This window comes from Amphiprion ocellaris, chromosome 5 (genome assembly GCF_022539595.1).
Source record: "Amphiprion ocellaris isolate individual 3 ecotype Okinawa chromosome 5, ASM2253959v1, whole genome shotgun sequence".
NCBI lineage: Eukaryota > Metazoa > Chordata > Actinopteri > Pomacentridae > Amphiprion > Amphiprion ocellaris.
In genome coordinates this window covers 9025738-9039072 of record NC_072770.1, presented here as the reverse complement: position 1 = coordinate 9039072, position 13335 = coordinate 9025738, and the positions used below count along the sequence as shown (strand labels likewise).

Genomic DNA, 13335 nt, shown 5'->3' with positions numbered 1-13335 from the left:
AGCTACCGCCACTCCTGTGTTCTAATGCTACATTGTGTTAGCTAATGGTCTTGAAAGGCTAACTGATGATTAGAAAACCCTTGTGCACTTATGTTAGCACATGAATATAAGTATGAGTTTTGATGGAAAACATGGAATGATCTGGATGACCACAAACTTTTGAACAGTAGTGTATATCAATATTGATTTAATATTATTGTTTTTGTCACTTTTATCGTTCCTATGACTCATTGCTTGTGTTAGATTCTATTTAATTTCCTTGATGCTATTTCCTTTCCTCTAAGGCCTCTGTTGAAGTCATTTTCTCAAACAGATCAACAAACTTTAATGTCGGACCAACGAATTGCTCCACGAGGACAGATTTTAATCTAATAAATCAAACTGCAGCATCGTCTTTAAAGTGTTTCTCCTGTTTCCTGCAGCTCTCCTGGTCAGCTGCGACGCCTTCAGGTTGGCTTCGTCGCTCCGCCAGGACGAAGGCCCAGCCCAGGCGTCACGCTTCCTCCGGGAATTAGTCCGAGCCAAACGCCACTCGGTCCATGAGCTGGTACGAGCTCAGCCTCACCTGGTCCACGACATGGGCTGGCCCGAGATACACGAAACGTCCCGTTCGCAGGGAAAGATGGAGTCGACCAACTCCTCCCAGCTGAATGCACTGGCGAGGACTCGGGCCACCGTGGACGAGAACCTGGACATGGAGGACGAGATGGAGGTGAGGAAGAGTTAAAGTTAGAACACAGGACGCCTGTTTTTGGGTGATAAATCTAAATATAACAAAACAACATGAGACATCTGTTTGACACTCTTTAGAACCCAGATGTGTATTTTTTTAATGCTAATTAATCACAGTAATCAAACTCTAAACACTGCATTTGTAACGTTAATATTTCTGGAACATTGCAACAGTGTGAAAGCGTTAACAGTTTTCAAAAAAGCGATGAATATTTGGTTTGTTTTTTGTGAGCTAGTGATGAATTCTGCAGCTCTGTTTGTAAATCTGACTGCATTTCTCTCCTCTTCCAGCGGAAGGTTCATCTGGCGGTTCCCCTGGATGAAGGAGGCTTCAGGGGGCAGCCAGACTCCGCTGACCCAGAGACGGAGCTCCTCGGTGGGACTGGAGCGGCCGACGCCTCCCAGGAAGCTTCTGGCTTCTATGGAACCGACCTGGAGGACAGAGAGAGACGAGCAGGAGAAGAAGAGGAAGAAGAAGAAGAGAAGACTGAAGATGACGTCCTGGAAGCCTCGGAGGGAAACCACACGACACCAGATCTGGACGCTCTGATCGGTCAGTAGGAATCTTTTCTCCTACAGATCCTAAACGCACCATCCAGCAGCCATGTTGGCCCCATTTCTGCCCTCATGCCGCCATGATTGCAGACCTGCTGTTTCCACCAGAGAGCTGCATCTTCAAAGCAGCTCTCGTTATTCCACAGATGTCTCGGATCAAATGTTTGCTTTGGGCAAAGTCAGGTTTTAATCCGACGTTTCTGCAGACTGAGCTGCTCCACTTTGCTGGGTGTAAACATCACGTCTGCAGCTTCTGGAGGCTTTTGGTTTTAAACATTCATGTAGCCAAAGGCCACGTTCACTCCAAGAAACCTCTGATCACCAAAACACCTGTAAAGATGAAAGTGAAAAGAGTTCTGGACATCTTTGATCCAGACTAAAAACATCTCAAACTGTCAAGTTCATTTCCAGAGAAGTTTGCACAAATCTTAATAGTTCACTATTTTACTTTTACCTTTCCTGTAATTCTAACAGCTTTTCTAGTTTTACAGAACCTGTTGAGTACAAATACTTAATATTTGGCAAATTTGTTGTTGAGACATTGAGTGACAAGTTTAGATTTGTTTATTTTTTCCAACAGAACTGCGCGTGAAAATGTAAACAAAGCCGTTACATGCATCACGATATTGATGTTCTTAGGAAAAGTCACGTTCCGAGTGTTTTATTATATCTAATTTCACTTCAATTTCAATTTCTTCATAGCACTGCCATCAGAAGAGTCTGACTTGTGCTTGGGAGTCATAATGAAGGGCAAAAGTTAGCGAATATAACAGAATCCAAGGTGGTGTACAACCGGTGAATGTAAACAAAGGCATCTCACCAACTAGTTCCCCGTAACCAGATCCAACAGAACGATGAAACGCTGTAGATCGAGGATGTCATAAAGCGAGGACCACTTGTATTTACATATACGACTGATTTTTAATGGAATATCTAGGGGTACAGAAGAACATTTCCAGCAACCATCACTCCTGTGTTCTAATGCTACATTGTGTTAGCTAATGATGTTGAAAGGTTAACTGATGATTAGAAAACTCTTGTGCAGTTATGTTAGTACATGAATAAAAGTGTGAGTTTTCATGGAAAACATGAAATTGTCTGGGTGACCCCAAACTTTTGAACGGTAGCGTACATAATAAAGCTCTCAGAAGAATTGGACTTTTCCAATCGTAGTTCTAACTTGGATGTTAATAGTTTGCTCAGTTAACTAATCTAACTCCTCTGATGCCAGTATTTTCTACCTTTACTAGTTTGCTAGTATTTTTTACAGCATATCAGAACATAAGTGAGAGAGAATCTGACTTTTGTTTCATTTCTTTATCATATTCAAATCTCCTCCTAACACAATATGAATATGGATGATTTTTAGCTACCAGCTACGTCAACAATCACTGTACATCTCCTGTGAGTCTTTAATTAAAGCAGACTGTCAAAGCCTCCTGTCGGCTGGCAGCAAACTTACCAGACCATCTGTTTCTGACGTGTCTCTTTGTATCTCCCAGGCTACAGTCCATCCTTCGCTCCGTCCAGCTCCCAGGAGCCCAGCATCTCCTTCCCAGCCGACGTGCACGATTCTGGGCTGCAGGAGCACCGAGCGTCCCCCATCCTGGAGGTGAGGATGGAGAAATGCATCAATATGTCATAATCGGTGTCTTTATTATCGAATCTGATATGTTAGTGTAAATTCTGTTGGATATATGATTATGTAGGTTAACCGTCTGAATCCCAAAACCCAAACAAGACGTATTATTATTACAAAAATGATAAAATTACAGCATTTATCAGAACCAGGAACTGTAAAAAACAGAATGAATTATCAAATTTTCAACTTTTTTCTCGACAGTCCTTGAATTCATCAGCTGCAGTTCTGTCTGGAAGATGATCCAAATCTAAGCTTAAAATCATTATAATTCAACAAATTCTCTTTATTCTTTTTTTTTGTAAAAAAAAAAACAAACAAAAAAATTCACCCAAAATAAACGATTTGAACTAATAAGATTCTGTAAAAAAGCAAAAAAAAATAAGGCACTCCTTGACACAATCAGGGACTATTCGGTTGAATTGCAGTCAGTGTAAACACAAAGCAGAGAGATCAAACATAAAAGTATAAAATATTAATCGTATGCAGAGACACTATTTTATTCTCCAGCATTGATAACACCTGTGGAAAACAAGCAGTCAGAAAAATTCAACTTTCTTTTTTCATGATTCATGGAAGTCTAACTGTGTCGTACTACATAGATGACAGAGAGTTGAACAGAGTCGCCAATCAGACCGTAAATTACACTGTTTTACGAGGAAATATGCAAATACAGCATTTAAAATCAGAAAAATGTCACGTTTCTATAAAGAATACAATGTATGAAGGTAAATATTTGAGATGATTCCAGGAGGATTATCAGTTTCTAGCCACATAAATCTTAAGAAATTGAAAATTACTCCACAAATGTCACTCACAAGAAACTCACTTTATATTTTGCTGCTGTTTTCTCATTAACAAATTCAAGACAAACTTACAAAACTCAGACTTTTTAACCATCGCTGAGGATTTTAAGGCCTCAAACTGCTTATTTAAAGCTCATAAAACCTCCAATGCTCCTCCGTTCTATTATTATTGAAATGTCACCATGTGGAACAAATACAGATGCTTTTTCCTCTAAACAAGATGATAATATGTGTAAACTAGTTAATTTAAAGCACGGCTCGGCTAGATTTTAACATCTGCTGAAGTTTAAAAGCGTCAATAAAAAGAGGAAAAATCATGGGCGGCAGTTGGACTTTAATTGGATGGCAGTAATTCAGATGTAATCCAGGGCTCATCTACTAACCTTGTGCTGAATCATTTAATTAGTCTTTAACTGCTTTATGGGATTAGCTGTGTCTCATTGGCCCAGATCAGCCAGACGGGTGTCTAGAAGTAATTCAGCAAATAACATTGAGATAAATGAACATTTTAACCTTCAGTTTACAAATTAATGGCAGCAGACATTTTAAATCCTCGTGTCTCTTTGTGTTGATTTAGTTTATCTGGGAGTATTTTTCTTTTATTCCTTTCTTCATTATTATTATTGCTATTACTTACATTATTAAAATATGTATTTTTAGTAGTACTTCTACCATCATTAATATCACTGTTTCTGCTTTTCCTTTCTGCTTTCTGTTAACCAAGCAGTACAGTAATAGTTTACCTTAATTGAATGCGTAATAGTGTTTCATGCAAACGTCGCAAAATGGAGAATTATTTAAACGGAAGACAATACTTGTACCAATAAATACCTAAAAATAAAACATGGAATTTATTAATATCCATAAAAATATAGTACAATAATAATAATATTGTATTTTATTTTTATATATATATATATATATATATATATATATATATATATATATATATATATATATATATATATATATATAAATTAAATTGTAGTTGACAGTTGAATCAATGAATAGACATATACGTGTTTATAATTTAAAATTTATTTTTAAAAAAAGGAAAATGGGACATATAGAAAAAAGTGATTTTGATGACTTAAAGCCTGAATTTAGTTGTTTTTTCTACTGTATGGCACATAAAATCAGTAGTTCAAGGAGCTTCAGAAAGTTGAAAATCCAGAGATTCATTCTGTTTTCATCTTTTCTGGGTCTGATAAATGGTGTAATTTTGATGGTTCTTTTTATAGGAATATCAATTTTTATTTATCTAATTTTTTTATAAACAAAAAGTTTATAATTATTAAAAGAGATATTTTTGTTGTTTAGGTTATTCCTCCTTCAAGGAGGCAGAGCCTCGACGGAGTAAAAACTATTTATCTGCATTTTTCATCTGTTTGCTACATTCACAGATTACTGCAAATCTAAGTGCAATTATAGCGATTTTATTCAACATTTTAAGACTTTCTGTAAACTCAAGCACTGTCTAGAAAAGTGGTCTATTATGGGATGGCTACACCGTTAGCCGTTAGCATGACTCGTAGCTAACGTTAGCTCTGGTGCTAACAGCAACATGTTTTACATTGAGGTGATACCGTCAGCTTGAAGTGCTGCAGTGATCAGAAAATTCTTTGTTGTACAGTTTGCACACAACCAGGCTTTTATCCAAGCTGCCATCGGGAAGATTTTTAAAAGAAAACCTTCTGTCCAACAAGCTCAATCTCATCTTCCTTCACTGTTCACCAGTGCCTGACTTCACTCAGTGCTTCTTCATGGCTACAAACAGACTTCAGGTTCATTACCGCCACCTACTGGGCTGGAGTGTTCATCAGAGTTACCGGTGTGCCAGAAATGAGGGAACTGAGGAGGGTGCAACTAATTGCGTTAATATCAGTAACGCGTTATTTTTGCGATAGTTAATCGAAATTAACTCGTTAAGGTCCCAACCCAAATATATATATATATATATATATATATATATATATATATATATATATATGTGTATATATATATATATATATTCGGAATATGTTTTTTATTCCACACTGTAATTATAATAACAATAATAACAATAAGAATAAGAATAAAAAATAATAATTAGTATTATTATTATTATTAATGTATTATAACACATAATACATTTATATAATATTAAATGTAGTAATAATAATATGTATTTTTGTTTACAGTGAACCCACCAAAATGTTTTTCACTTTTTGCACATTAAGGTTCCCACACTGCCAGTCCAGTGGAAAACATGTAATTATAAACTTGTATTTTCACATATTAAGACTAAAAACTTGACCAAGATATAAGATCCTTACACTTCAAACCCACCTCTAAAGCCTGGCTTTCAATTTTGTGTGGTTTATAGACATAATTTACTTCATTTTATTCATCTTTTTAATTTTAATTTATAATATGGGATATTTAATATATTGAAACTAAGACTCAGTTTAGTTTCCAATTAAAATAAAATCAAATAAGTATAATATATGCAATGACTTGAGTGCTATATGATGCAAAATTGTATAACCATACAGTATTCAGATTACTTCTTAAGTTGAACTGTGGATTACTTGTTCTGATGTCATATTAAAAACTAACAGTTGCAATTTAATTTATTAAAAATTCCTCACAGTAGAAATTCATGCAACAAAAATGAGTCCGCCTTTCATCACTGAGTGACTGCATTTATTTTTGATGAGAGATTCCATCCTCAGCATGGATGATGCTGAATTTCTGAAGAAATATTCTGCTGGTCTTCAGCTGCTGTTCCCCATAAAGTGTCCACTGAGTGCATTAATATGATTCCGATGAATGGATCAAAGTTTTTCAATCAAGTCAGAGCTTCTTTCATTTGATTTATGGCAGCTGCAGAGTCAGAGAAGACTGTTTATAGAGATTTTATATAGGATATTGTGACCTCCATCCACAGTCAGAATGACACCGTTAAATATCAAAATGTCTCCTATAACTCTGTATTTTACCCTTCAGGTGGGTCCTTTAGAGAGGGAGCTGTGGGAGGCAGAAGGGGAGGAAGATGTTCAGTCCAGTGGTTACGGAGTCCTTCACTCCTCCACGACTACAACCAGAACTACATCTGTTGCTACGGCGACGTCCACCGCTGCTGCTGCTGGAGACACTGTTGGAACAGCAACACCTGAAACTGACACCGGAACAGACTTCGGGCTGCTGGGAAGCAACACAAAAGGTAGAGCAAAATTGCCAGTTTGTCCATTGTTGGGGTTTAATAAGTAAAGGGGCACCATGACAAAGACTTCTGTGAGGTTTAATGACCCCATTTCCAGCGTACATGTGTTACATCACACTGGAGTAAAATGGGACAGTATTTTTATTTAATTTGCTGCTAGTGTTTTGCTTCCGGTTTGTTGCTGGTTTGTCAGTTTTTCGAGTTTAGCAAGTAAAGCGGCACCATGACAGAGACTTCTGTGAGGTTTAATGACCCCTTTTCCAGCATACGTGTATTAAATCAAGCTGGGATTAAACTAGAACAGTATTTTTATTTAATTTGCTGCTTGTCTTTTACTTCTGGTTTGTTGTTTATTAAGTAAAGGGGCACCATGACAAAGTCTTCTGTGAAGTTTAATAACCCCATTTCCAGCGTACATGTATTAAATCACACTGGAATAAACTGGAACAGCATTTTTATTTTTATTACTTATGGTTTGTTGCTGCAGATGTGACAGAGGATGAGGAGGCAGAGAGGAAGGAGGACGAGGAGGAAGCAGGTCTGACTCACTTGGACGTATTTACCCAGAATCCAACAGCGCCGGAGGTTGGCTTGGCTCCGAGCAGAGAACCTCTGCAGCCCAGTGTGGAGGAAGAGGAGGAGCTGGAACAGGGCGAGCACGACTCTAAAGGTGAGACCAGTTTAATAAACATCCTCAAAACTCTCATCTTAACAGTGATAATCCACTAACAGCAGGTCTGCCAGGTTTTGAATTTACTAAAGATTTAAGTAATTTGATAGGGGGGATCTTTTTTTGAACTTGTACAAATTATTACAAACTGTTAATTTTTCATCCAGGGATTTAAACTTGTGAGTTTACAAGAAGTTTTGCTGCCTCTTATTGGATTATATTGACCCAAAAGTGTTGATGTTGAACATAAAGTCAGCAATGCTAAGTAATGCACTTATCAGTCTGTATATCCTCATGGCCGGCTAACTGTTGGACATCTATGTACGCTGAAAAGAAATCCGGTTTTTGGACAGTTTTTCTAGGGAATTTCAGGCTGAAGCCATTGCTCACATTGTGATGATGCAATATCTTGTTGATTTACTTATTTTTAGTGAATTGCTATATGCAAAATAGTCATGTCATGCTTACTCACTCTTAAAGACTGCCATTTACAACTCATATACTGTATAAAAAAGCTTTTTCAAATCACCCTGAATTGATTAAAACCTTGAACATTGCTTAAATTCTGCAGCCCGCATCATCACCCGTACTCCCTCATTTCACCACATCACCCCCGTCCTTCAGCAGCTTCACTGGCTCCCGGTCCAATTCCGCATCATATTCAAAATCCTGTTGTATACATTTAAAGCCATCCACAACCTCGCTCCCCCCTATCTGTCTGATCTCCTCCACATTGCCACTGCGTCTCGTTCCCTCAGGTCCTCCTCCTCCCTTCACCTCTCTTTACCTTCTGCCCACCTCAGCACCATGGGGAGCAGAGCTTTCAGCCGCTGTGCTCCTCAACTGTGGAACTCTCTCCCACCAGACATCCGTAACATTGTTTCTTTACCCCAGTTTAAGTCAAGACTCAAAACTCATCTGTTTAAATCCACATACTCATTGTAATTTCATTGTTTCTTAATTAACAACTAACTGTTGTGTTACTTTTGTCTGCTGTTTTGTTTTATTTATTTTATTGTGTTTTTATCCTCTGTAAAGTGACCTTGGGTGTTATAAAAGGCGCTGCCAAATAAAATGTATTATTATTATTATTATTATTATTATTATTATTAATAATAATAATAATAATAATAATAATAATAATAATACTAATAATAATAATAATAATAATAATAATAATAATAAATAATAATGCTTTTTCAGTAGTTAACAAAGGTTTTTCTTTGCTTTTGATCAGATTTGAGCTGTTATATATCCAGTATCTACCAATTTCAAGTATTGTATATTAGATGTAGTGCGTGGTTACACCACCAGGTGGAGCCTCTTACTGTATAATACTGCAGTAACAAGAGGAGGGTGGAACTTTTTTGTTGGTATGCAGAGAGCATTGTTGGGGTGTAGCTAGTAAAGGGGCACCATGACAAAGATTTCTTTGTGGTTTAATGAGTCCTGGCCAGTATACATGTGTTAAATCAGGCTATGATAAACAAAAAAAAAGTTTCATAATTTATATTTCTTTCAAATAATTGGCTTTTTTCCAATACTGATCAGTTAGAAATTACCATAATGGGTCCCAATACCCGATCCCAGGATTTGGCTCAAGACATCCCTATGATAAGATTACTAAAATTTAAACTATGTACGATGTGTCCAAAGTGTCCTCGTTCTGTTCAGGACTTCCATCTACTTGGAAACGTCACACAGGATGAACACCAGCCTTTTATTTCTGTATTTTAGGGGCAGGTCCTGGGTCAATATTACACCGGTCGTCTGTTTGCTCCACTTAATTCCAGAGTTCTGCATTATTTACAAGTCTGTTAAAGAACTTCAAATCAAACACACATTAACTCATAAAAAAAATCTTCATGTACATGTATAAAAAATAGGTTTAATTTTAAGTTATCTACTGACTTTTCAGTGACAATAATTCAGAATCTTTGAGTCACTGTTTAATCACAACTATCTGGTTGTATGTGATTGAATGGGGGTGAGTTGTGCTCTTAAAAAGCATCTACATGGGAACAAAAGCCACAGAAAAATGGTTCCACAGAATGGTAGCTAATGGACGATAGGGTTCGACTGATATGTTGCTTTTTTTCAGGCTAATACTGACTTAAATAACACAAAATTAAACACTAAATATTGAATTTATGTTTCGCATGTATTTAATTGAAAAATATCAGTTCAGCATTTCATCCATCTGTATTGATTGACATGTTATTTGTGATGTGTAACCAATCAAAGCATTTAGATTGATTAAATTTTTTAGAAATACGTTTAGGGACACCATGACTTCTGTGGACATTTAATGACCCCAGACCATCGCCTATGTTTTAAATCAAGCTGCGGTAAACTGAGATAGTTTTTATGTTTCCTGGTGGCATAGGAAAATACTGAACAATTTTTACTAGCATTCAGAAAAATCCTAATGTCTGATTTGATAGTCAGATTAACAGATAGTTGGTCAACCTCTACTGGACTGGATGCCTTAATGTAGCATCAAATTTTATTGCTCTTAAACGGACTTGGTGTAACATGAAGATGGTTTTCATCCTGAAGCTTCGCCAGACATTTAGTGGGTTAAAGAGAATCAAATCTAGTGAGTCTAACTGTTTGAAAAGACGTCAGTTCTTTCTTTTGTTATCCAAGTTTTAAAGGGAAAACTTCCGCCACAAATCAGAGACAGAAGTGAGGAGGTGGAGGAGGAGAAATGGAGGAAGATGACCAGAGAGGAAACTAAAATCCGACACATCGTCCCTCTCACCACGGATCCTTCGCCGACTGTCGGCTTCACCTACCCAGACCTCAGTGGGATGGAGAAGGACCAGCAGGTATATTTACAGATGCCAGGATGGAGGAAGTGGGAAATAAATATATGTCAAGCCTTTCCTACAATCTGTTATCTTTCAGGTGGTGTGTATCGACTGGAGTGAGCTGTCCGGACGTGGTTATATCATCTTGAACATGGCGCAAAACATGAACTGCGTGAGTAAAAGGAATCAATATTTTAAATTAAATGGTGCCACATATGGAAGCTTAACCCCCAGCAGGTTTGAAAATCATGTTTTCTTGATAGAATCGCCCAAATGACACCATTTCTCTGCAAAAACAGAGAGAATTATTGGATTGCCAACTTTCTGACAGTCTTTGAACTACTCAGCCAGGAAATATTCTACACGTCAGTTTAAAAACATCCCCAGTTGCTCAAACCAAATTCTGCAGAAAACGGCAAATTTGTCACTTCTTAGTGCAACCAAAAAGCCATTAGTGACTCAACTGCAACCAACAGCCATGACACAAAAATTCAGGGGCTTTTCGGTTGAATTGCAGGCAGTGTCTATAGAGAAAATATGGATTAAAATTAAAAAATATATGCGCTATTTATTCTGTTTTCATTATTTCTGTTATTCCAATGGTGCACGAAAGACATTTCTGTGTTCTTTCTCCTTTTTCATGGTTGTTAGTCATGGTGACACGGTTGGTCCAAAAAGCACAGAATTTTTTATTTTTTTTTAGAATCTGGTGAAAGCAAACAATTTATTTTTGCCAGATTTTTAAATGGGACTCATAGGATAAAATGATTTTGATGATTTTAAGCGGACATTTTCAGAGTTTTTTTCCATTTGTCATTCTCATCCCTGGTCTCTGGCTTTGATAAATACTATCATTTTGGAGATTTTATTTAAAGAAAACATGCCTTTCAAACTGATCAGTGGGTTACACTGGGGTTCAAATGCCAACAAGACCAAAAACTTCCTTTAGCAGGAATTATTTGGTGCACAGATCTGTCCATTTTCAACCATTGTTAGATGTTTCCATCTGTTTATTTTCCCCAAAACTAACGTTCGTCATCGCAGATGTGATTTTTGTTTCACCAAAGAAGGAAACAAAGTTTTCAGAACAGCAGCTGGAGGGTTTGTGTTGAGCTTTTCTGTTGTCATACGAGGCAGGAAGGACCCTCGATGGCGTCTGTCGCCGTGGCAACAACACAAACCATCCTTGTGGTTGTTACGGCAACGTGGTTGGAGTGAGATCTCCTCCAGTGCATCTACTCGTCTTTAGCTTCGCCTCCTCGTTGTCATTTTGCATCCGTGAATCCACTTTTTTAATGTTTTGGCTCCAGAATGAAAAATATGAAAAGCATGCTCCATTGTGTGTTTGTGTGACAGGAGGAGTTTCGAGTGTGTCATGGCATTCGGTTGTTGAAGATCATGGAAGAAGTGTTCGCCCGAAGAATGAACAGTCCCGAGGGCTCATGGGTAATCTACCTGAGCAAACCGACACACCAGCAGCACCAGGTGCTGATGAACGTGGCGACTGAACACGGTACGAAGAAAAACACACATACTGTTTACACTATCTGTGTTTCATCAGTAGAAATGTATAGAAATGTAAATTATTAAGTAAACTTCGGTATGAAAACCAAACAAAATGAGCAACTAAAAATGAAATTCAATGTGGAACAAAAGAAAAAAATACATGATTTCAACATGATTTTTAACTGATAAATGTTGCAGTGTAACAATAGATAGAATTAATTTTTTAAATATGATTTTAGGGATGTTAATGACGGAGGAAACTTTAATCAAATATTTTATTTCCCGCCTTAAATTAACATGTGTGTGTGTGTGTGTGTGTGTATATATATATATATATATATATATATATATATATATATATATATATGTATAGCATTTTACCAGTACTAAGAATAAAAATGGTGGCTTTTGAATACTCCAAATATTTTGTTAGTCACATTTATATTTTTGTTTCTGTTCTTGGATTTATGTAAACACTGCCTGCAATTCAGCCAGAAATTAACATAATGTTTATCACATGGCTGTTGATCACATCTGAGTCACTAATAGCTTCATTTTTTTTTACAGAGGATGGCAGAATTTTTTTGTTTTTTACAGAATCTGGCTATAGCAAACACCTAATTTTTGGTGATTCTTTAAACAATGCATGTAGAATATGGTCATTTTAATAAAAATCACAATTTTGAACTTAGATTGGGTTAATTTTTCCAATGAAGCTGCACATTACACACAATACATTCAAGGACGGTCAGAAAGTTGAAAATCTAACTATTTTTTCAGTTTTAACAATTTGTGACTCAGATGAACAGTGCAATTTTGGTGATTTTCAAACAGAACCAGAATAGAGTCTGAAACCAGTCCAAAACCAACACTGAAACCAGTTTTAGAAACAGTCTGAAACCAGTCCTAAAAAGTCAAAAACCAGGACAAAATTGGGACCAAAACAAAACCTTAACCAGTCCCAAGAACAACACATGTAGAATATGATCATTTTAATAACAATCATATTTTGAACTTAGATTTAGTTAATATTCCCAATGAAACTGCTCATCAAATACGACACATTCAGAGACAGTCAGAAAGTTGAAAATTGGACTATTTCAGTTTTAACAGTTTGTTATTCTGATAAATGGTGCAGTTTTGGCGATTTTTTAAAAATTAACTCGCCTGTCAACCCAGGTCTAAAACCAGGACCAAAATCAAACCCAAACCAGTCCAAAAAATGTTTCGAACCAGTCAGAATACAGTCTGAAATCAGTCCAAAATCAAACCTGAAACCAGTTTTAGAATCCAGAGTCCAAAGCCTGTCCTAAGGAAGTCAAAAACCATTCCAAAATCGGGAACAAAACTAAACCTAAATTACTACGAAAGGAAGTACATAAACCAGATCCAAGAGATTCCAAAACCAG

The 13335-nt window shown here is 36.8% G+C and overlaps 1 protein-coding gene across 1 annotated transcript in view; it reads left to right on the top strand.

Annotated features, from left to right (window-relative positions):
• podxl2 (podocalyxin-like 2) overlaps positions 1–13335 on the top strand; it is a 40068-nt gene that overhangs the window by 17135 nt on the left and 9598 nt on the right. Inside the window, exons 2-9 of the mRNA XM_023267618.3 lie at positions 423–712; positions 1024–1285; positions 2790–2899; positions 6721–6937; positions 7425–7607; positions 10257–10438; positions 10518–10592; positions 11777–11933. Of these exons, the coding sequence (XP_023123386.1) occupies positions 423–712; positions 1024–1285; positions 2790–2899; positions 6721–6937; positions 7425–7607; positions 10257–10438; positions 10518–10592; positions 11777–11933 (1476 nt within the window). The remainder of the gene's footprint in view (positions 1–422; positions 713–1023; positions 1286–2789; positions 2900–6720; positions 6938–7424; positions 7608–10256; positions 10439–10517; positions 10593–11776; positions 11934–13335) is intronic.